Source organism: Spermophilus citellus (assembly GCF_964194105.1).
Source record: "Spermophilus citellus genome assembly, chromosome: 11".
NCBI classification, from domain to species: domain Eukaryota; kingdom Metazoa; phylum Chordata; class Mammalia; order Rodentia; family Sciuridae; genus Spermophilus; species Spermophilus citellus.
Window position 1 is genome coordinate 68,547,789 of NC_138192.1, and position 25,156 is coordinate 68,572,944.

The following is a 25,156-nucleotide window of genomic DNA, read 5'->3' on the forward strand; positions in this document are numbered from 1 at the left end:
AAAAAAAAAAAACTATCTTTCCCAAAGATTGTTACAAGGCTCAGTTAGAGGGGATGGGCAATATTTTGTATAACAATGAGGTTTAGTTGATGTTTTGTTTCTCCTCCTTTTTTAAAGAACAATGATTATTCTTCCCTCCAAACTGGGAACAAGAATCATAGAACAACAACAACAAAAACAACAATGTCAAAACCCAACCAAACAAAACTAAAAAGTGAAAACATCCCAGATTGTCTTGGAGTGGTAACAGGGAGGTTACTGTCTCAAGTTTTCAAAATCTTTGGCTTCCATATTGATGCTGCCATGCTAAAAAACTAAAAGGGGTACAAAGAGAAGAAAAAAGATTTAACTATTAGATCTCATAGATCTTGAATCTTTCTTTCTACCTATTTTGATTGGTTTACTGAATTACTAATGAAAGGAACTAATGAATGTTCTGAAAGAGCATGAGTTAAACATGAAATATTAAGGTGACAATGTTATGTTATCATAGTTTATATATCATAAAGTGTGTGCAAATTATCAAAATTTTTTCAATATTTTGATCATTTTCTTAAAAATAGATAATCTCCAGCCAATTATTAAGAAATGAAAAAAGTGCAATTAACAATGTGCCACCAATATGTATAATACTAGTATAGATTTTTATGGTACAGTTAGTAATTCAATGACTTTAATGAAAGTTTTCTAGACAAAAAAACAATTTACTTCAAAATAATTTTAAGCTGCTACCACAAAGTATGATTTGATCTTTTGACTATAATAAAACCAGAGAACATACAATTCGAAATTCTTTTTAGTTTTATTAACAAGTCATGTATAGTTTCTTTTAATTAATAACTAAAGATTTTGTCATGCTTCTTAATATTGAAAAAGTAGTATAACTGGAATTCAGTTTGCAAAAACTCATTCTGAAACCTGATTTCTTCTTCATATTTGGTGTTTGAGAATTCTAGGACTGTCATATTTTAAAAAGGAGCAGATAAATGTTTGAAATATGCATATTTGAAGAAAATACAGTAATATGAAACCACACAAGAAAACTCCAAGTCATTGTTTCCTAAGGTTTAATTTCAACTTACAAATTTTAAATGATGATTGTAATGCCAATCCAAGTTTTTGCTTATTTGCAATGCACAAACTATTTTTTATAACTTGCAGGTGAAATATTCCTTTCACCACAGTATGCTTTTACCCTTATTTATGCTCTCTTTTTAATTTTTTCCCCCTTGAGTCTTTTTTCTTCAACAGTTTAACACATCGCTTCTGGTTCAGCTATAGAGCAATCCTAGAACAATAATGTTTCAACTTGCAAGGAAGAACACCCTTGTTGAGTTGGTAGAACTCCACCAGCTGGATTAGATCCGTAAATCTAGTATGGCCATCATCTAGCGTGTGGAACATTTCACCATCATCTTCCACCTGCAAGAGGAAAAGCAACAAGCTGGTAAAGACAGTAAAGAATCCAGAAGAATGATGGTTGCTCCACTGCAAGCTATGTCTTCATGCCAAAATTGACAAGTTTATAAAACTAAGGACTGTGCAGAGAACAGCATGGCATGTCCACTTCTTTTTTTTTTTTTTTAACTTCACTTATATTTAAAAGAAGTATCATCTGATCCTTGGATAAGAGAAATGCCTCCACTTTCTCTATATCTAATTCTCCCAGAGTTCTGTTTAGTTAGGATAGTTTAACTATTTTGAGTCAATGAACAGAGAGCAATCTGTACTATTCAGTGTAAAAGTAGACAGGAGATTTTAATGCTTCCGTGTATAGAAATTAATTTCTATTTCTAAACATTGTCTACTTAATTACTCAGTATACTAAAAAATGACTATTCATATAATTTTTATCAGTGAATTCATTCTGAAGCAATAAAATATTATGCTAATGGAATGTCAGTTGACTTTTTTTGTTTGGTGGTGAAGTCTTCTAGCATTAAACGCTCATACTTGCTGGGGACAGTGATCAAATAATCAAAGAAGCAGGGTTGGTACTCTATATGGCCTTTGGATGACTTCAAAAAGAGGCAATTCAAAGGAAAGCACCAGTAATTTAAATAAGACCTTCCTGAAAGTTGACTGAATCTGTTTTACTCTGCCTGATTCCAATATGCACACACATATGTACATATGTGCACATGTTGACACACAACAACAGAAGCAAAAAATAAAAATAAAAATCCCAAAGCAAGTTGAGACAGCCAAAAACAGAGTCACAGATATTTTAAAAACGTTCCCAGGATTATTTAAATGTCCACCAATTTCACAGTTCCTGTGTTTCTATACAAATAATTTAAAACAAATGAACAAAAACTAGCAACAATAATAGCAAAGAATGTCTTTGAGAAAAGAGAAGAGAAAGGGTTTTAAAATAATGTTTTTTTTAAGGAATGGTTAGAACTCAGAAAAAAAAGAATCTTTAGTGGCCTTTTAACAATAGGTGGCATGGGGTCTATACAATATTGCTAAATCATATTTCGTGGAAAAAAGATAAATTTAATTTTTACAATTCCTGTATTTCTTATATTAATTCAGGCTCATAAAACCATTTCTGCCAAACTTAACTCTGGTCAAAGCACAAGCTCCCACATTATATTTAATAAAAGGAACAACAGAAAAACAAAGTTTCCAAAAGCTTATGCATTAAGATCATATCTAATATACGAATGTGAAATCACAAATTACTTACTGGTATAATTTGAAAGTGCTTTATTTTTTGTCCATGACTCATTGACAGGACGAAAGTTTTGGGGTTACTCTGACTATCCCGCACCAAGAAAACTCTAAAGAGAGAGAGGAAGAATTTCAATATGTTTCTACATTTACTCACAGATCTCATAGAAACATAGCATGTAACAAACCCAGGACGTGTACTCATAAAAGCTGTAGCTGGGATCTCCTTAACTGTGTATTCAGTGGGTATGATTATTCAACTTGGTGAATGATATGTTATAACATAATCTCATACTACAAAACTGTCATCAGTGCTAATGTAATTTTAATAGGATAAATACACAGTCTATTTGTGACATTGTTTGCTTACAATACCCAGCATAACATTCTGTTGGCATCAACAGTTCATGTTGTCCTTTTTCCACTGGGAAATTGGGTATTCACATGTAACTACCAAAAAGAATAAGGGATGAGAAAGAATAAGGGATGAGTGTGTGTGTGTGTGTGTGTGTGTGTGTGTGTGTGTATGGTTAGTTAGGTAGTTAGTTAGTTTATAGATCATGATAGGCCCCTGAAAGGACATAATGATTTAGAGTAAAATCATTTTTTACCCCCTTTTCTACACTTGGTCTGCTTTCTTCTTTTGATTCTGGCTTCTACTGTTACACGACAGAAAATAAGAAATGATTATATCCTTAAAATCCATCTTTAGATTGTTTATTAAATGTTTAAGTAAAAATGTTTCAAGTTAAAAAAAATATACCCAACGTGTACTTTAACCTTCAAGAATGCAGTGGGAAAGCCTCTATTAATGTCAGTTTACAAAAAGAAGACGTGGCCTAATGGTCTCAGAGAAAAAGGCTGCCGGGCATGGATTCTTATTTACTGGCAATGCAGTGAAAAGCCAGTTTTGTATTAATTACTGGCAAACACACTGTGTAAGTGGTCCCCACTGGTGACTCCAATACTAATCTCACTGTGCCTGGGCAAAGAGGCAGCCAAATCTGAGGCATCACAGATGTCTGATGAAATTATCCATTTTATTTGTGAGACTCTGACATTACATCATTGGGAGACAGGACAAAGGGCATTTCACGGGAAAATTAAGCAGTAATTCTTCCCCCTCCCAAGCAGATCACCACTACCACCTGGTGGACCGCCTGACACCTTCACAACTTTCCAAAGGAATACCAAAATAATAGAAACAGGCATGATTACTCTGTACAATTAATTATTTTCTCCGGGTTAAAAATTCATAAATAAAGGGAATTATAATCTTCTAAAACATTTAAATCATTCTTTTTTTTCTTTTCCTGACCTCATTGGATTGTAACTCTGATCACTGTTCAAATTTATATCCAAAAAAAAGACTATGCTCCAAGCAGAGAAGCATATTAAAATCCTTTCTTATTTAGAGTCTGGTGATATGCTGACTTGTTATTAATAATCTTCCATGTGAAGATGCATTTTTACCCAAATGTCAGTATTAAATCTCCTCAAACCCTTGTCATCATCTTAAGTCAACCTTTGAAGATAAAAGATTCCTTCTCCACTTGTTTAAACTGACAACAATTTCATTTTTCATCCAATCCTCAATAAAATGTCCTCATTGTACTGCTTTGGGAAGTATTAAAGTACCTGAAACTGAGTAATGTGAGAATAAAATCCTTCAGATTATAAATCTCTTATAAAATATTTTATGCTTCTCTTGTGTACTCCATGGTATCCCATTAAAAGATAACACAAAAAATCATCAAAAAGTAATATTTTAATATATTCATATTTTAAGCTGTTAATATTTAGAGAAAAGCAATAGGGATGTAAACAGAAATAAAAGCAAACATTCAAAATATACAAGAAAAAAGGCTTTCTACTTAATACACCCTGCATTATACCTAAAAAGATTTACAATGTATAAGGATAATGTCATAATGTAAATCATATTTTAGAATCATATTAATTACTTGTTCAAATTAAAACATTGATTACCCAAAAACAAGGTTAGTTTTTTTTCTCTCATGAATTAATATCTAAAATGCTAGAATTGGCACAGAATGGATAACATTAGTGCTCATAGTCAAGAACAAAGAATCCTATTCTCTGTTAATTTATACACAAATACTAAGCACACTCTGTGTACTAGGTATTATACAGATATTGCTAGAATTCAGTGATAGCCACTCTTACAGAACAAAGTCATTTCTGTGTTATGATAAGCCAAAATTAAAAACACTTGGTGTGTACTGAATAAATGATTATTATTTACTGGCAAAATCCAAACCAAATCCAAAATCCAAACCCAGAAGTTTTGTCGCTGATATACAGAAATGCCTTTGATTTATGCGTGTTGATTTTATATCCTGCCACTTTGCTGAATTCATTTATTAGTTCTAGTAGTTTCTTTGTAGACCCTTTTGGGTCTTCTAGGTATAGAATCATGTCATCTGCAAATAGTGATAATTTAAGTTCTTCTTTTCCTATTTTTATGCCTTTAATTTCTTTCGTCTGTCTAATTGCTCTGGCCAGTGTTTCGAGAACTATATTGAATAGAAGTGGTGACACTCCATTCACAATATCCTCAAAAAAATAAAATACTTGGGAATCAACCTAACAAAAGAGGTGAAAGTTTTATACAATGAAAACTACAGAACCCTAAAGAGAGAAGTAGAAGAAGATCTTAGAAGATGGAAAAATATACCCTGTTCATGGATAGGCAGAACTAACATCATCAAAATGGCGATATTACCAAAAGTTCTCTATAGGTTTAATGCAATGCCAATCAAAATCCCAATGGCATTTCTTGTAGAAATAGATAAAGCAATCATGAAATTCATATGGAAAAATAAAAGACCCAGAATAGCAAAAGCAATTCTAAGCAGGAAGTGTGAATCAGGTGGTATAGCGATACCAGATTTCAAACTATATTACAGAGCAATAGTGACAAAAACAGCATGGTACTGGTACCAAAACAGGCGGGTGGACCAATGGTACAGAATAGAGGACACAGAGACCAACCCACAAAACTACAACTTTCTTATATTTGATAAAGGGGCTAAAAGCATGCAATGGAGGAAGGATAGCATCTTCAACAAATGGTGTTGGGAAAACTGGAAATCCATATGCAACAAAATGAAACTGAATCCCTTTCTCTTGCCATGCACAAAAGTTAACTCAAAATGGATCAAGGAGCTTGATATCAAATCAGAGACTCTGCGTCTGATAGAAGAAAAAGTTGGCTCCGATCTACAGATTGTGGGGTCGGGCTCCAAATTCCTTAATAGGACACCCATAGCACAAGAGTTAATAACAAGAATCAACAAATGGGACTTACTTAAACTAAAAAGTTTTTTTTCTCATCAAGAGAAACAATAGAGGTAAATAGGGAGCCTACATCCTGGGAACAAATTTTTACTCCTCACACTTCAGATAGAGCCCTAATAGCCAGAGTATACAAAGAACTCAAAAAATTAGACAATAAGATAACAAATAACCCAAACAACAAATGGGCCAAGGACCTGAATAGACACTTCTCAGAGGAGGATATACAATCAATCAACAAGTACATGAAAAAATGCTCTCCATCTCTAGCAGTCAGAGAAATGCAAATCAAAACCACCCTAAGATACCATCTCACTCCAGTAAGATTGGCAGTCACTATGAAGTCAAACAACAACAAGTGCTGGCGAGGATGTGGAGAAAAGGGTACACTTGTGCATTGCTGGTGGGACTGCAAATTGGTGCGGCCAATTTGGAAAGCAGTTTGGAGATTCCTGGGAAAGATGGGAATGGAACCACCATTTGACCCTGCTATTGCCCTTCTCGGACTATTCCCTGAAGACCTTAAAAGAGCATGCTACAGGGATACTGCCACATCGATGTTCATAGCAGCACAATTCACAATAGCTAGTCTGTGGAACCAACCCAGATGCCCTTCAATAGATGAATGGATAAAAAAAAATGTGGCATCTATACACAATGGAGTACTATGCAGCAATAAAAAATGACAAAATCATAGAATTTGCAGGGAAATGGATGGCACTAGAGCAGATTATGCTTAGTGAAGCTAGCCAATCCCTAAAAAACAAATACCAAATGTCTTCTTTGATATAATGAGAGCAACTATGAACAGAGCAGGGAGGAAGAGCAGGAAGAAAAGATTAACATTAAACAGAGACATGAGATGGGAGGGAAAGGGAGAGAAAAGGGAAATTGCATGGAAATGAAGGGAGACCCTCATTGCTATACAAAATTACATATAAGAGGTTGTGAGGGGAATGGGAAAATAAACAAGGAGAGAAATGAATTACAGTAGATGGGGTAGAGAGAGAAGATGGGAGGGGAGGGGAGGGGGGATAGTAGGGGATAGGAAAGGTAGCAGAATACAACAATTACTAATAGGGCATTATGTAAAATTGTGGATGTGTAACTGACGTGATTCTGCAATCTGCATTTGGGGTAAAATTGGGGGTTCATAATTCACTTCAATCTAATGTATGAAATATGATATGTCAAGAGCTTTGTAATGTTGTGAACAACTAATAAAAAAAAACCCCTTATTTCTCTAGAGAGTAATAAGGGTTTTCTGTGTTACATGTCTGAGCAACTCAAAAAAAAAAAAAAAATCCAAACTCAAATTCAACTCAACACTAAAAGTTTCAAACTTACCCATCCACAAGTCCTTGCTGAATAATCAATCTCTGAGCTTCATCTCTGGAAATCTTGTGGTGAAACCATGGCTGGGACCGATGGATGGCTAAAGAAATAAAACGAATGAATACAAAGGTTTGCTTGCAGTGACTGTGATTTCACTACATATATGCCCCCCATCACTTAGTGACCACATGTCACTAAAGTCATGTCAAGCTGCCCATCAGCTCAGTGACCATGGCTAGGAGCAGACATACCCATGTTTGTGGCAGAGGTCTGTGAGGAGGCAGTGGGGCTACCGTGACTGCCCAGGCGCAAACATCCTTTTTTCTGAGCAAGGAAGGGGAAAACAAATCTCAGTTTTGGGGGTGAAACAAACTCAAATTAAAAGTTCTTTCAAGAAAGTGAAATTATGAGTACCCTCCAAGCAAGTCCTTCTTCAACTGCAACTGAAAGAGCTTCCGTGGGATTTTCTATAACTCTGCTTTTCTGACCTGAGAAGTCCATTGCTACCAGGGAGTTCTCTGATATACTTCTCTGGAAAAAAAATTTTTGAAAAACAAAACAAAACCAGAAAACACTTGCAAGTCATGAAAATCTTCAAAAGTAATCGTTCACTGCTTTGCTGGCAATATGCTTCAATTTGAGACTGGGATTCCCAAAGTGGCTATCAGGAAATTAAAAAGTTAAAAGTACATATTCAATATAAAGTGATGCTATGGAGAACATTGCTAAATAAGTTCCATGCCTATTTGTTAGGATAACTGAATTAAGTGCTAAGTAATGTGATGAAAATCTTTGAAAGAAAGCATGTCTTTCCCCTAAAACAAACCTCTTTTTCACATTATCTCCTAATATGGCAAAACTCCAATTGAGGAAGAAATAACCCTTCCTACTGGCTATAAAGAACTACCACTTCTGAACTCATCTCTGTATTAAACTTTTATGTCAAATCCACCAACTTTGAAGCCACGATTTTATGATTCAAAATATGTAAAAGCTATAACTTAGATTGATACATATCTTCTTAGAAATAGTACTCATGTTTTATAAAGGAGCAAATTGGAACATGTGTTTTGAAAGCTTATCATGTCAAGTTTCATTTTATTTGGAAAATGAAATTTAGCAGAATAATAATACATAATATTAGATTTCATATTAAAATTTTTATGATGGGGTTGGGGCTGTGGCTCAGCAGTAGCACACTTGCCTGGCTTGTGTGAGGCACTGGGTTTGATTCTCAGCACAGCATACAAATAAATAAAGGTCTATCAACAACTAAAAAAATTTTTTTTTTAATTTATGATGTACTATATAAACACTTTTCCCTTTTTGAAGAGATGGATGGCCAAGTTAGTGCTGCAAAAACAACTCTGAATGACAGAAGCACAGACATGAAAAGACATATTTAAACAAATGTAATCAAAACAATGATAAAGTCAATGTTTTTGCTTATTACTTCTTATATTCATAGTCTCTAATGGGAAAGTAAAACATATAAATCCTAAATCTTATTTTTATTTTCTTTTTTCTGATGTCCTATTTTGCAATCATCTTTCAAGAAACAGGTAAACTATTAATTTTTCATCCACCACCTGCCATTCAGTAGACAAATACTATATGCTATCCCACAATGAGTTGTGAGTACTAAAAAAAGAGAAAATTGCCAAACGCTCTAGTCAAGAGTTTCACATGTCTTATACACTAGGAAGATAACTTAAAACTAAGCAAAATTAAAAAAAAAACTAAATGGAGGTGTGTATCACTTATTCTTCAATAATTAATAAAAGAACAAAACCCAAAGTGAAATTACACTGGTAAATTATGAGCCAACCTGCATCTGGAGACTTGTGGCTTTCACACACACACATACTCTCTCTCTTTACCTTTGGAAAAGATTCTATAGTCAAATGTGGGCTTCAAACAAAACATTATCCTCAAGAAAAAAAAATTTAGGTTTCTTTATCACTGCCTCACACATCCCATTTTATTAGCATCTGTTATTTTCTCTTCAAACCACGTGATAGTGGCCGACAATCTTATTATGGTCCATCTATATTTCTAGAGATCTGGCGTGCAATCTTCCATTTGTTACAGGAGCCTTTTTAACTGACAGCTGCTCTTTTCAGACAGATGCTGTCTCAGTAATCTCTATTTGCTGTCACACCTTAGTTTGCCCTTCTCACCCCGTGATCTTCCGTGCTGGGCTGTGGACCAGTTGGATATACTTTTGCTTTCCCAACATTAATGGAAAAGTGTCCGCCTGCCCAAATCAGAGTAACTAACCTGGATCCTAATGATAGATTTATCCTTATAACATCTTTAACTTCACATGCCAAGATGGGTTCTATAATGAGAAGTTTCTGATAACATAAAAATACTGTGAGGAAAAAAAAAAAAATAAACAAGCTGTTGTTCTCTCCCTACCCAATACAGGGGACCAGATGTACAATAAGATCCCATGTTCCATAATTATTTGACAAACAGAGAATACAAGACAATTAAAGAAATTTTCCATTTGCTACAATAACTATACTAAGAGGAAAGAGGAGTGTAGTAAATGTTGTCTACTGAATGGCAGATGGTGGATGAAAAATTAATAGTTTACCTTTGGTGGACAAAGAAATGGAAGTAAAGCAGAGTCTGACAAACCCAAAAGGTCATTTTCAGCTCAATTTCTTTCACATAGGAAAGCAATGCTGGTAACATTCAGAACTAGCTGTATTTCTCAAATATTTGTTCCTTTTTCTAGCTCTTCTTAGGGGATGAACAGGGTAGGCCCTAGCAAAACGATCCATGATTTTAATTGCATAGCCTTTCTCTCTAAGAAGGGAAGCCTGGGTGTACCCTGGATTACCCAGACCACACTCTGAGACTGCTTGTATCCACTTTTAGTGAGGTTTACATGTAAAATGGTTTTTAGGCAATATAACTACATGGCAACTAGCCATGCTTTCTCTGTCACTCTATTTGAAGGATCTTGATAAACCTGCAGCTCAGAATGACTGAACAAGAGGGCAAAGAATTCCTCCAGATATCGTTCTCTCATCTGCTTCATACAGAGCCAAAGGACACCCCAGATGTAAGAGTCAGGAGATTATGCAACTTCCCCCTTCTTTTACACTGCAGGACACCAGAGATCCAACCAAGATCACACAGCTTATGGTAAAAATAGCAACCAATATGTCCCATCTAGGGTTCTTTCAAGTGCCATATAGTGGGAAGTAAAGGAAAGAAACTGCAGCTTAGCATGTCTAGCCCAGGGTCAAAAGTAAAGACTAAAAAGAACTGAGCAGACATTTTCTCCCGATCTCCTCACTCCAGCCAGGAACACATTATCAGACACTCCATTAAATAAATTCCTTCTTTACCCTAAAATGAACCAAATCTCCCTGGCTTCCTAAAATATCTGCTGACAATTCTCATTTCAAAAGTTGATATGAGTGGTGGTCACATGGTATTATGGCTAGAATAAAAGAACTGTTGTTTCTCTTCTCAAAACATGGACAAGTTTAAAAGAGAATACTGTTACTTGAGAAAGGTAACTAAATTATTCTAACTTTTCTATGTAACTCACTGAAAACAGTTCCTGAGTAGAGAGCAGGAGAGACAGGTGAGAGGCACCAGCACCATTCAGGTCACTGATTCCTCTGTAATCATCTAGAAAAGCAGGACTCTCCATAGACACAAAAGTAAACACAAATACCTCCCCACACATATAGGTCTCCTTCACAGACATTAAGAATAGCATAGATACAGTTCTCAATTGCTACCTTCTACGATCACAACTCCTGTTTAGAACAAGCCCTTACCACGAGGCACTGGGACCTCTCACCCCTATCACACCTGATTCCAGTCAGATTCACTCAAGGAGCAGTTCTTTTTACAGATGGGGTTGAATAAGAAAGACCGGCTAACCAAACTCAGATTTGCGGTGATCAACAGCAGAATGACTTTCAATGGGAAAAAGGTAAGAATAATATAATACTTGTATGCTAACAAAAGTAATGAAAATGGAAAGGACTTCATTTATAACAATTTTTTTCCTATGATTAAAAAGACACTAAATAATAATTGCTTCCAAACGTTTGGCTGCTATTAACACGTCATGCTAATAACTCTAGATTCTAAAAGAAAATTTGGAGGGATTTAAGAAAGGATTAAGATAATAAAATTCATTATTCTTTTTATATACAGATGGATTGAAAGATAAGAGTAAGCTGACAAACTGTAAAAAATATTCACCTTAAAGTGATTTCTATTATAAAAATTCATTACATTCCTTAGTTTCTTATTTTAGGGCTTAAAAGTAATATGATACAAAGATGAAAAGTTATTCTTCCACAATTTAAAGCAACATAACTACAAAATAGGGGCTCTTTTTCTATGTCATCTATTGGGCTTCATAATCAACATTATTTCATGCCACATTCCTGGAACTGAGCATTTCATCTGGCACATTACATGTGGGTAAATGTACCTTCCTTGGTCATAGTCAGGAAGAACACATTTTTAACCTAAGTGGAAACACAGTTTTCAGAAATGTGCATTAACTGATTTGTAACACAGGCACATACATCTGAATTTCTAATATACTCAATATTAAGAAGTGCAGCAAAAATTGCAGAACATAAACTTTAAGTTCAGAAATAAATTTCTGTGTTAATGCACAGGAAATTAAAATTAAGTGCTAAAGAAGGTAAAAGATGTGCCTGTGTGTGTCTGCAAATAAATATCCAAGTTACATTTGGTAAAACTCTGAGAAGCACTGCATAGTTAATGTAATGCATGACCTATATTTTGACTTGTAGTTTTTGCATTTCCTGGAAAGCAGTCTGCTTTTTAAGGACCTGGAACTTAAAAAAAGAATTACTGTTAGAAAGCCAGAAATTAAAAGCATGCACATGCGTATATTACAGTTTTTAAAATTTGAAATTATTGGCATCTCTATAATAGGCTACAATAATCCCAGAATCAGTATTAAAATAAATAAGAAAACCCACAAAGAAAATCAATTAAAAAAACACACAATGCCAAGGAAAATATTCTACAAATTATCTTATTCAGAATCTAATCCTCAAATGATGCAATGACATAGAATGTATTTATGTAATTCCTTCAAATATTTAAAATGTTTTACTAACATATAACATTATGTATTATAATTGAATACTTCATATATGTCCTATGATTTTTATCACAGACCTTACACATATGCTATCCAAGTATAAAAAATTCAATATAACATCACATATACAAGTATAACTTTACTTGACCAAAAGGAAATGGTAAATGTATTGTAGTATATATTTGTAATGCAATAGCAAATTAACATAATATAAATATAAAATAAAATATAGGTTCCAAAAAATCGATCCTTACCATGGGTGATATACTCTGAGAACTGCAGCCACTTCTGCCTTGATATGGATGCATATAATTCTGGTACAGCTGCATGCCATACTGCAAAATAAATAAACAAAAACATAATGCTACAACTTTTACTTTACTACACTGGTAATTCAATTAAAATATTCTTTCATTAATCATATGTTATCAGTATAAAAATAATTTTGTGATTTTCCTTCAAACAGATAAGTAAAGCAACCAAAATTTTGACAGAAAATCTTTTAATGCCCTTCAACGATGCATTTAAAAAGATATGTTTTTTAATTTGTTTGTTTTACTGAGGCTCCCAAATTAAGGTCTTGCTCACCAGTATTACTGTATACTGGTATTACTTTATACTGAGACTTACATTTCTACTTACATACTTACATACTTTGCAGCAAAATCATTTGGACTGGTACCTTCTCTCATGAAAAGAAAGCTCACTTGGGAAAGGTGTCATGCTGTACATTCCAAAGATTTAACAAACAAACCGCACATATGTCCTAAACAACACTGTAAAATTCACTTTCATTCTGATGACTGATGAATTAATTTGTCCCTTTGGTAAAACTATAAATTGGGCCCTATCTGGAAAATTCTTGTCACTATATCATTCTTGGTTAAATATTCTTATAACCAAGAATAATTATTTTCATAATAATTTTGGGTTTCACGTTCAGAAAACCAAAACAGTGAGGAGTCCAGCTGATTTCAGAGTTTCAAAATACAATATAGCAGATTAGAAATGTGGGGTCTTCACTTTTAGGAGGCAGCATCTTACAGACTGAGCCAGCAGGCCATAATGGGAAAGTAGGTCTGAATTCTAATGGGATTATTAGTTTGAGAAAAATTAAGACTGCTAACTGCCATGAGCAAACTTGTCCTGAGGAATCCTCATCTGAATCTGGAAATTACTCCTTTAGATTCAAGCTATTTTGTTGAGGCAGGGGAGGGAAGCAATTATATTGGCAGCTTTTAAATTATTTATATTTATATATATTTATTTACATTTGGCTACACTCCACAATTCTTTCCATTCATGAAGACATAATGAATTTCATGTTAGGTCTCAGTGGCCCTGTTCCATCTACTGCCTCCACCTTCATGGTGCTGGCATTTGGCAGGGTGGTCACTGTGTTCTATCACCTCAAGGCCCCAGCAGCACCTGAGCCAGCAGGTGCTGGGTCTTAAATGGGCCTGACAGTGGAAGCAGATTTGGAAGGTTAGGAGGATGACTTTGATGAAGAATGTGCTGCCATTGATTCCATGTTGGCCCTGATGAACTATCTTTACCACCTGGAGGACAATGACCATCTTCATGCCTGCCTCCAGGGCTGCCAGAATCCAGCTGGTAAGTAAGACTACAATTCAGTGGCAGGTCTAAAAGGCCCCTAAAGGTGCCAGCCCTTAGGTTCTTCAAAACCCCAACCAGCCACAACACTGCTTCCCGGGGTCAGGCTCTAGCCTAGGTACCACCACCTAGCTCAAGGTTTCCTGGTGGGTTTGCCTGCCTATGCCACCCTTCTGGCACCTCCCTTTGGTCCACCTGGGCCAGCCCCTACTGACCTGCATCCCCTCTGGCACCAGTTATGGGTCTGTGACCCACATATCTGTCTACACAACTTATGAGCAACACTTACTCTGCCCAGTACTTGAGTGTCTACCTTAAATGGGCTTCCTTCATGCACCCACACACGTGCACAGACACACACACTCACAGACATGCATGAGTGCACACACACACACAGAGTACTATATAGAAAATATTGAACGATACCATGAAATCAAATCTTACCCATAGGATAAATTCCATAGAAACAGTTAAACAGTGCTATTTCTCTACTAGTTCCTTGATACCAATTCTAGCAAAGTGGATATATTTGGTAATTAGGAAAACAAACAAACAAACAAAAATTGGTGGGAGGGGATTAAGAGAATCATTATTTCAAGATTTTGCTTCTAACATGAATACAAACCCACATTCATTTAAAATTCCCTGTGCTTACTTCTTTATCCAATTACTTCCCAACTTCTAAAAATTATTTTTTAATTCAAGGTTTGAATGACATTAATGGGACCTAATGAAATTCACTTTAAATCAACTCTAAGCCTACAATAACTTTAAGAAGAAGACAGAAGAGCTTAATTCCTAGTCAAGTTCATTATGAAGTATAGATAATAACCTCAAACCAGCACTTTCACAAGGAACATGATGACTGGCCACCTTCTTCATTGAAAAACCTGCTACCTACTAATAAGATGGTTATCTTCCTAGATATATTGTTCCTGACACCTGCAGGGTTAGGTAGGTACCTAGGTGCCATTGAAGACCTTTAGTAGGCATTTAACTCTTGTCAAGGGTAGTCATGGGCCAACTTTAACATTTCTCTGTCCTATGGAGGGGCAAATAAAATAATGAAATACCACAACAGAGAAGTGAAATACCACAACAGAGAAGCCGTCAGAGTTCTAACTGAAGAAAGAGAAAGAGAGAATATGTAACTGGGATACTCTGTGTGAGCAATCCACTTTTCTAAGTCTTCGATGTTCTACAATTCTATATGTAACTAGAATTTCTCCAAAGAGAGGCCTGATCTGTTAATATTCAAATGTATGACAGACTGTGTCACTTTCATGTCTGGTTTCTCATTGGCTACAGGTTAAAGGTACTCCTGGATTGTTCGCCTCCTTTTCTGGCATCATCTGGAAAAGTTTTGTCATTGAAATAAACAGGGAACACTGATATGATACACAGAATAACCATCCCAGAAATATGTCCACATCATAACCCTGGAACCTGTGAATATGTTAGGCTACATGGCAAAAGGAAACTGAGGTTGCTAGCCAGCTGACTGTGGGATGAGGATGATCCTGGCTTCTCCACGTGCACCCAATGCAATCACCGGGAGCTTAAAAGTGGAAGGGAAAGGCAGAAGGGACAGAGCTAGGGAGTTGGTAGCATGAGAAGGACTTGGTGTGATACTACTGTCTTTGAAAGTGGAGGAATAGCCACCAGCCAAGGTGTATGTGTGGCCTCACAAGGCTGGAAAGGACAAGGGAAGTGGTTTCTCCCCTGAAGACTCCAGAGGGCAGGCAGCCCTGCCAAACCTTGACTGTGACCTAGTAAGACTCATTCTGGACTTGAACTAAAAGAGTACAGGATAGCTGGGAGGAGTGTCACATGCCTACAATCCCAGTAACTCCGGAGGCTGAGACAGGAGGATCACAAGTTTGAGGCCAGCCTGAGCAACAGGGGTATAGCTTAGTGGTAGATTGCCGAGTTAATTCCCCAATACTGTCAAAAAGAAAAAAGAAAAAGAAAAAAAAGAATATAGGATAATAAGTCTGTGTTATTTTAAGTCTCTAAATTGGAGGTGATTTACTATACCAGCTATAGAAATCTAACACAATGAAGCATCTTTGAACTGGAAATCTGACTTGAAAGGGTCTTTGAGAATAATCAGATGAGGGGAAAAAGCAAGAAGGGAACAATCTTCCAGAAACTAAGCATCGCCAAGATGGAAGATTTAAAGGAAATTTTTGGCATATTTCATTGATTCTTGCACATGCATTTCAAAATACAACATTTGTCTCTTCAAAGATGGCACAGAGCCAGACATTGTATGGAAAGTAACAGGTATCCATGACTCTAAGATGAAAATGATTCAGGAAAGCCAGACTTGGAACAGGAAGAAGTTTTACAGAGATCTTGACTAATTTATTTCATTTATCATTTCATATATACATATACACATATACATATATCAATGTCTACATATATAGACATATGTACATGTATATATAAGTAAGTCTGTGCATGCAAAAGTGAAATATGTTCAAATTTCTATTTAAGTCTAAATAAGTCTATAATAACTATTTAAATAAAAGTAAAACAAATGGCAAAAGTGATGTGAAAGTCACCTGTCATAATTATATTGGCATCATTTTCTTTATTTTTTGTAATATCACAAAGTGTATCCTTGTAAAATCAATGGCACCTGAGATTCTCTGAGATACTGCTTAATGGGTACATTTTGTGATGATGAAAATGTTTTTGAATTATATGGAAGTGATGGTTGCACACTTTGAATGCACTCAATGTCAATGAATTGTTCACATTAAAAATAATTTGATTAATTTTTAATATCAGAATTTTACCTCAACTTAAAAATTTTTTCAAAATAAAAAATAAAAATTTCCTCCAAAGCTAGTCTGATCACTAATCTGATTATGATTGTTCTATCCTTCTTTACCCTGATCTCTCTCTTACCCAGGATGCTAGTAATGATTTGAAGAGCTACCAAGTGGCAAATATGGAAATGGCAGCAGAAAAACTTCTAGATCCAAAGTGGACTTAGAAAATACATAAGCTGAGAACTCGATTATGAAGTGAAGTGTACACTCTTCAGCCTAACGAAAGGACAGAATCCAGGGATTCTACAAGACTCCATTTCTCTGATGTAAACTTCTAAATATATCAAAAAGCTAGTTTTAGTACACACACTGTTAATAATCTAAATATTTATGTGGTAATAAGTGAATCATATATATATATATGCTATGCATAGAATGTGAAATCTATAAGTTAATAAATTATATTAGTGATCAGGCATGAATTATAAAGAATATCTGGGTAAATGCTGAAGCTTCTATTTTAAACAAAGGATTAAGAAAAATAGTAATTTGTATACTTTGTCAACTTTGGCAGTAAATGATATAAATAAAGTGCACAGACATACTCTTTGTATTTTATTTTTTCAAAAACAAAAAAAAAAATTCATGATTTTTACCCCAATTGTGATTATCAAAGTAGTGTCTTTATAAGGAAATGGGTGATTAATTTTATAACTGTAAAGTTGTGTAAATTTACTGGCATGTAAGTTTCAAAATAAATTGAATAAACATGTGCTTTCAATACATTCTGAAAGAAATCAGTTCTATATCTCTTTTCTACATGTATCTACCTTTAGAAGCTTCTTACTCATTTCCAAATGCTCATCAACAAATTATGCTTATGGAAGTTGTAATTTCCATTTAACACCCAAGTGGATGATTTAAAAATATGCTCATAGGAAAATTGTACAATTTTTTTGATGTTCTACTAGAAGTAAATTGTAATTCTTAAGCTAGAATGTAATTTATAAAACACTTAAATGGAACATAAAACAACTGCATGAAACATCCAGGCAGACACATTTTAAACACACTTCACACTGAATTGTAAGCAATGTTGTATAAACGCAGACTAAGTTGTATATGAGCGACATCCATTCAGTAATACTGGCTATGGATATAATACTCTTGCAAAAATAAAAAATAAAAATCAGAGAATTTCTAGAAACGGAATATTACTTCATAAACAAAAGATAAAGTATTAGCCCATTCCATTTACTCTGCAAATGTGTATCTTTTAGATTAAAAAATACATGCATTTGGTGGTGACTATTTTTCTTCTTTCTCATGTAGCCACAAAGATTCATATTAGGATTCACTCTTCTTTGTATTTTCAACTACAGATATTTTCAAACTTTTATGGTACTCACAGCATTTAATAGAAATTCATGCCTCCAGTGAGATTACCTTAAGCAATCTAATCGCGGTCACCCAGCACGTCCTACTCTGCTCTTCTTCTGCACAGAGCATTTTCAGGTCTCGGGGCCCTCCTGCTTTGTTAGGCTAGAAGGCCACAGCACATTGTTTATCGTTAATGCATATCTTGAAGGTAACACCTGTTGAAATAAAAGCCACTAAAATTCTCCTATATATAATAGAAAGCTGTCTCTTTTTTTAAAGAAATTAAAAGAAACTCAAGCTTACCTAAAAGGCTGAGGCTTGCTTTATTGATCTATCAAAATATTAAGCCTGTACCTTAAAGCAGAATCCATAGTTAGTCGGTGCTCCGTGTTTTTTTTTGCCCGCCAGTGACACATAAATATCACTAGTGCCGAATTCGCTGAAAAACTGCAAATGCCGTGGTTCCTTAAAAAATACATAGGAGTGTTGAAATGGATACATGTTTTGCAATATTTCTTTTTGTATGTTTATAATGTTACATAGTGTATTCCTTGGGCAAATATTACCTAAATACAATTTCAATATAATATGACAAAAAGAAAAGAAATTTAAAAAAAAACCTATGTCACTACACCCTTAGATAATCAGGAACTTGATACAGTTTTATTAAAATTGACAAGTGACAATTTCTTTATAATGTAACACATGCATATGTGCGGGCACACACACACACATTCTATTTTAAACTCTCTATTCTCTTTATTCATCATTTCCAGGATTCAGAGAGAGAAGATAGGAAACAATGACTTTTGAACACGTTTCCCTAATCCAGGTTTCAAATTATGGTATCTCCATAAAGGGAAGAAGGTTGGTTTGAGCTTCTGTAGAGTTAGGAAAAAGGTGGAAGAGACCATGTTTCCTGCTTCATTAGGCTACAACCACGCCTCATAGTTGTGTACTACGTAATACACTGCAGGAAACAACCAGAAGGGTTGTGTGACTATCTTGCTTTACAAGAAGGAAGCTCGTATGGCTGAGCTCAGGGAAATTATCTGGCAGTGGACTGTGTCTGATTTTCAAGGCAAAGTGGAAACATGAACAGCTATTTCTTCTCTGGGAAATCTATGAGATTTAGAGCTGGTCATGGGAAATCACTGGGTCATATTATTCTGTGATAGGTTAATAACTTGGAGAAGTACTTAATTCTGAGGTTCAATGTATAATCAAAATTGGACAAAATGCATCTGTTCTCTAAAACTTTGCCATTAGCAGTATGGTCTCAGACCAGGAAAATCTTTATCCTCTAGGATCTTTTTGAAAATGCAAATTATCAGGCCCCACCCCAGACCTAGTGAATCAATATCTGCATTTTAACAAGATCCCACTGATCCCATATGCACTAAATTTTAGTAGCAGTGTGTTGGGGGGGCGTGTGCGCGCACGCACACACACACACACACATACACACACACACAGAATGAGAGAGAAAACATTCAGCAATATTAGCAACCTTATCCAAATACAAAGAAATTTCATTGTCATTTATAAATAGGCTTTCCCAACTATGACAACTGGTAGAGCAAGAATTTATCTGTATGTCTCTGTTCTTAAGCATTTTAATCTAATGAATGACCATAGTTCTTAAGACCATTGATGAATAAGGCAGAAAAGAAAATAACAAAGATCTAGCATAGGGCCAATGGAAAAATGGGGAAGGAAGGAAAAATGTACTCTTACTGTTATGTTTTTAAAAAAATATATTCCTTGATAGACACTGATTTGATAATAAAATGTCTGATTTATATGAATATGGGATAAAACCATCCCTGTCCAGCGATGCTGTAGAAGTCAATATAACTCAATCATTCAAATGAAAGGAAAACAAAGCTTGAGAAACACTGGAAGGCAGTAAGAAGCATGTTGAGTCTTTTGTCTAGACCAATTTTTGTTCTTTTATGTAAGGCATAACACTACAAGCCTGGGTTGGCATGGTTAGCAGTACCTAAACATGTATGTGAGGGTATAAGGGAAGAGATGGAAAGATAGGTAGAGATTTCTCTGCAAATCTAAATTACAGACACATCTCCAACACTTACAGTGGAGGTTATTAACTCCCAAACAGCTGTTACATCTTTACAAAGTGAAATTCAATCAAACCTCCTCCTCCAGAAGGACAGGACACAGCCTCCATACCAGGTAAAAATGTTATATTTGACTTTAATCTGCACATTTTGTATCACAATCACTGAAGAGATCTAACATCCTCACATTTTTCCTTTGGCAGAGAACATAAAGTCATTTCCATATATCGACTGAAACATGAGCTAATTAAAAGAATATTATGTACTGATGGATAGCAAAGTCAGACCCTGAATCTGGAAGAAGGAATACGGCCTGTTCTGTTATATAATTAATGAGTGGGAGGGAAAGGAAATGAAGAGTAAAGTGAAAATAAAATGGGCTGTGGGTTTTAATGAGAAACCTGTTGAAGAAGTAAGAATATAGGAGTTAAGGAGACATTATCACATCTTCCAGTCAAGGATCACTGGGGTAAGAATGAGATAAACATGATTGACTGGATTGAGAAGCCATTTCTCTCAGTCTCTCCTTCTTCCTCTTTTGCAAAACTAAGGATTGAACCCAGGGCCTCATGCATGTTGAGCAAGTGCTCTTCCCCTGAGCTACAGGTCCAGCTCTAGAAGCCATTGTTCTCATAAGTTAAAAGTAAAACGTTAATCCCAGCACACATTTGTTTAAAATATACCTGTTATGTTACTGTATATATTAGGAACATTTATGAAAAGAGCAACCTCATTGAAATGGTAAGACGGAGCTTAAAACCTTAATAATAAAAGTAGACAGTTATTCATCCTAACATTATAATGGAAAAATTTGTAAACTAGTTTAAAAATTCCCAAGAAAAGATAATCACAGAATAATGGCTTTATCCTTCTAGAACTAAGATTACTGTTTCTTAGAGAGTGAGTTCTAATGATTTGTTTTTCATTGATTTTATTCCTTTCTTTATCTCTTTCTCCAGGAACATTTCTCTAGGAACATTATTAACTGCTTCCTCTTCTTTTCTATCAGCCTGGCCATGTGCCATTTAATCTGGCAGCCATTCCTCTCTTCTCCCCAGTGAAGTCTATCCCAGGTCAGATTCCACCACCTCCACCCTGGATTACTGAAATGATCTTCTAATTAGTATCCACACCTCTGGTCAATTTCTCTCTCCCTTTTTCCTCCAATACTTTCTCATTGCCTCCCCTGTTTCTGACCCCTGTTTTTCTCTCTCCCTCTATCACTTTCTCTTCTTGATATCTTAAACTCCTCTCTGTGCCTATCTTAATCTTCTTAGATACTCATTTGATCATTTCTCTCCCTTGTTAATGCTATTTCAATGGCTTTCGGTGGTGGGTTGAATGGTGGCCCTCTTGCCCCAAAAGAAATGTTCATATCCTAACCCTGGAAACTTTGAATGGGACCTTATTTGGGGAAAAAATTAAAAAATAAATAGTCTTTGGAGATGTGGTTAAGATAATGATCTCGAGATAAGATCATTCTAGATGATTCAGGTGGGCTTTAAACATAACTAGTATCCTTATAAGAGATACAAAAAATTAAAGAGAAGGCCTAGTAAAGACAAAGGCAGAGATTAGAGTTAGCCACAAGCCAAGGTATATCTGGAGTTACAACTGGACAAGACTAAGAATTTAAAAGGTCAAATGATGAGAATGGGGAAAAATTGTCAAATAAACAATAAATGAACATCACCAGTACAAAAGAAGAATATGAGTTTGCAGATTGCATGGGTATGCAGACAATCAGGCAAGATTTAACAGACTTATTTCAACAGACCTAAAAATGCAACAGGGGAAATCGACGAACACAAATAATTATAAGAATAATCATTTCAGAGAAATGACAGTTCATCCATAAAGAAGGAACAGTGTTGTCACTGACAATAACAAATTCATGAATACAAAATTAAAATACCCTCTTATGAAAATCTTCAAAGGAATATTACTTGAAAAATATCAATGCATTGCACAAAATATCAACACTTATAAACCACAGACTATTAGGGGTCATAGACTATACACAGAAACATAAAATAGATAGTGCTAAAAGCTATGGAATATACAGATGTCGAAGAGACCACATGTGTGGGTGTGAATATCTCCACATGTATATCTATGTAACGGTGTGTGTAGGTCCAAACATATCAACAAACAAACACATCTATTCTTCCCTGATCATAACATCATAAATTCCTGTAGGAATTTATCATCTAGGTAAGGAAAGACAACAGCACACACAAAATAACTAAATAGTAATAAAGGACTCAGATGGGTGTTACTAACTGTTCTGTTGATGTTGATGAAGAGAGGGTCAGAAGTGAGCAAGACCAGTCTTATGACTGGGATATATGGAAAATTGTAGCTGGGCACAGTGGCACACTCCTGAAATCCCAGCAATTTGGGAGGCTGAGGCAGGAAAATTCCAAATTCAAGACCACCTTCAACAACTTAGCAAGACCCTAAGAACTTAGCAAGACCCTATCCCCCCAAAAAATATGAAACTGACTGTGGATGGAGCTCAGTGGTACTGAAGACTGAGTGTTCAATCTTCAGTACCAAAAAGAAAGAAAAAAGGGTGGAGGTGCAGGGAGAAAATTAAAGGTATAATCTATGTTGGACCTCAAAGCCTTCAGCCTTAGATAAAGAAAAAGGAGTATGGATGGAGCTCAGTGGTACTGAAGATTGAGTGTTCAATCTTCAGTACCAAAAAGAAAGAAAAAAGGGTGGAGGTGCAGGGAGAAAATTAAAGGTATAATCTATGTTGGACCTCAAAGCCTTCAGCCTTAGATAAAGAAAAAGGAGTAAACTCGGGTGGGGATAAATGAACAACATATGTAGTACAGAAATAAGAGCAAACAGATATCCTCAAAGATATATAGAAACTAGTGTGAAATAAAACTGAACAATTTTTAAACAGATCATGATAAATCTTTAGAATACAAAAAAAGTCACCACCTCCTGATATCAGGTAATAAAGTCATAAATATAACAAAGTAAAAAGTCTGTTTTAATTTACAGCTAATAATCTTACATAACATATCACAGATACTTAATTTACCTTTGATGTTCCTTTAGTAGAAAAATATAAACCAGATCTTCTTAGAAGGAAGTAAATTTTTTTCCAGGACTTCTTTCCCTGTTCTTTCGCGTGTAAGAAGCCATGGATTTCAGGATATGTGCTTGAACTTAGAAACATCTGGAAGAAAAATTAGACTCTCTCCTAATATTATGGAAACAATGATTTTGTAGCCTTTCACCAATCAAATGTAAGAATGAAAAACTAAACAATATCAATATCAAACATCAAAATTATAAACTAGTTGATTGTCTATTTGTAAAGCTGGATATCATCTATAGGGTGAAGTCCTATACTTCTCATCCTTTCCCATGGTGTTTTTTTTTTTTTTGTGTGTGTGTGTGTGTGAGAAAGTTGACAGGTTCACCTATCGATTTCCTTGTGTTATACCATAGAAGACCACAATCCTGACTTCAATTATTAAAGACAAGAAGTTGAGCCAAGTTCACTTTGCTGATGAGAGTATACAATCTCTTATCTTCCATAGTTCTGTCATGGGACAGTATGGCAGGCTGGGTTTTTTCCAAAGAGGATTGCAACCGTATTTCCCATCCCACGTGTCCTTCTGCAATGGCATCTTGGCTTTAAACCATGAAAAGGCAGAGTTTGTTTCTCCGTCCACCCTGAATCAGTGTAAGCCTGTCACTGCTTGGACCAAAATAAAATTGTAGAAGTAACCCTTTGCCAGTTCTAAATATGTCCTAGCCTGATGGCTTTCAAATCAACTTGACTTCTGCAAGTCAGATGCCACACAGGAAATGTGATTATCCGGAAACCCCATGGGTGAGAAGCCCAGTGAAACTGGAGAAGCTCTGGAGGACGAAACACCACACAGGAGAAAGAGAGGACAGGAGCTGAGTGTCACAGCATGTGTAGTAAAAGGGACAGCTTAGAAGGGGACCTTGAATCTCCTCTAACCACTGAGTCAAAGTGCTTCAGAGACAAAGCAAACTCTTCTTAAATTCCTGCCCCTCAAAATGGTTGGCAAAATGCAGGTGGGTCCTTTAAACCATTAAGGTTTGGAAGACTGTGTTATACAGTAGTAATTAACTGAGATGGGGGCACACATTGGTCAGGGAAAGGAGAATGGAAGGGAGTCACTCTGTGTGTGTGGCCATGCTCAGTGTCCTTAATAAGACACTGGAAGTGCATTAGTGTCTCATTAAAAGAAGAAAATAGAAATCCCTATGAATAAACAAATGGAAGAACTGAAAGTAAGAGAAATTATTAACTAAAACAATGTACTTTATTTTTAAAGGCTATTCAGGGAAATGCCAATAGTACATATTTACATTTTTTAAAGTAATTTACTAAAAATTTTTTTTAATTTAATGAGCCACAGATATTAATTAATTGACATGCAAAACAGGCAAGTAGGTTTTTTAGTTTGAGTGCTTTCCAAGTTATTAAACCAAACCAATTAAATTTTAAAAAGAGAGTCATGGAGGTCACACTAGAAAAAGAAGAAACCTTTTAAAAAATGGAAACATTGCCTCAGTGGAGAGAAGAGGTCAGGGGCACATGCAGGACTATCTAATTCCAAAGCCTACAATTTTTCTTGTTTTTATAATTTAGCATTAAAGCAATATAACTATGTTAGAGGAGGATTTGGGAAAGGAGATAGAAGAAAACCTCTACCCCACCACCGAGTCACAGTACAATGATGAAGCCTTCAGGGAGCTGAGAGTTGGGAGTCCTGAGGTTGTCATTTACCCTAACATTCAGATGGGGGGGGGGCGCTCTGTGAAACCCAGCGGCATAGAAGCAGCCT

The 25,156-nt window shown here is 35.4% G+C and overlaps 1 protein-coding gene across 4 annotated transcripts in view; it reads right to left on the reverse strand.

The window, feature by feature from the left end:
* Window positions 1-1,053: 1,053 nt before the first annotated feature.
* The window catches only part of GRB14 (growth factor receptor bound protein 14), a 116,588-nt gene continuing 92,485 nt past the window's right edge, over window positions 1,054-25,156 (reverse strand). For 3 of the 4 annotated variants that reach the window (XM_081262081.1, XM_081262080.1, XM_081262083.1), the window contains 9 exons: window positions 23,368-23,505; window positions 18,583-18,693; window positions 18,295-18,390; window positions 12,706-12,786; window positions 7,744-7,860; window positions 7,581-7,653; window positions 7,342-7,429; window positions 2,693-2,786; window positions 1,054-1,422 (listed from right to left, as the gene is read on the reverse strand). In XM_081262081.1, the coding sequence (XP_081118207.1) occupies window positions 1,276-1,422; window positions 2,693-2,786; window positions 7,342-7,429; window positions 7,581-7,653; window positions 7,744-7,860; window positions 12,706-12,786; window positions 18,295-18,390; window positions 18,583-18,693; window positions 23,368-23,505 (945 nt within the window). In that variant the 3' untranslated portion in view covers window positions 1,054-1,275. The remainder of the gene's footprint in view (window positions 1,423-2,692; window positions 2,787-7,341; window positions 7,430-7,580; window positions 7,654-7,743; window positions 7,861-12,705; window positions 12,787-18,294; window positions 18,391-18,582; window positions 18,694-23,367; window positions 23,506-25,156) is intronic. The other variant, XM_081262082.1, reaches the window with a different exon arrangement.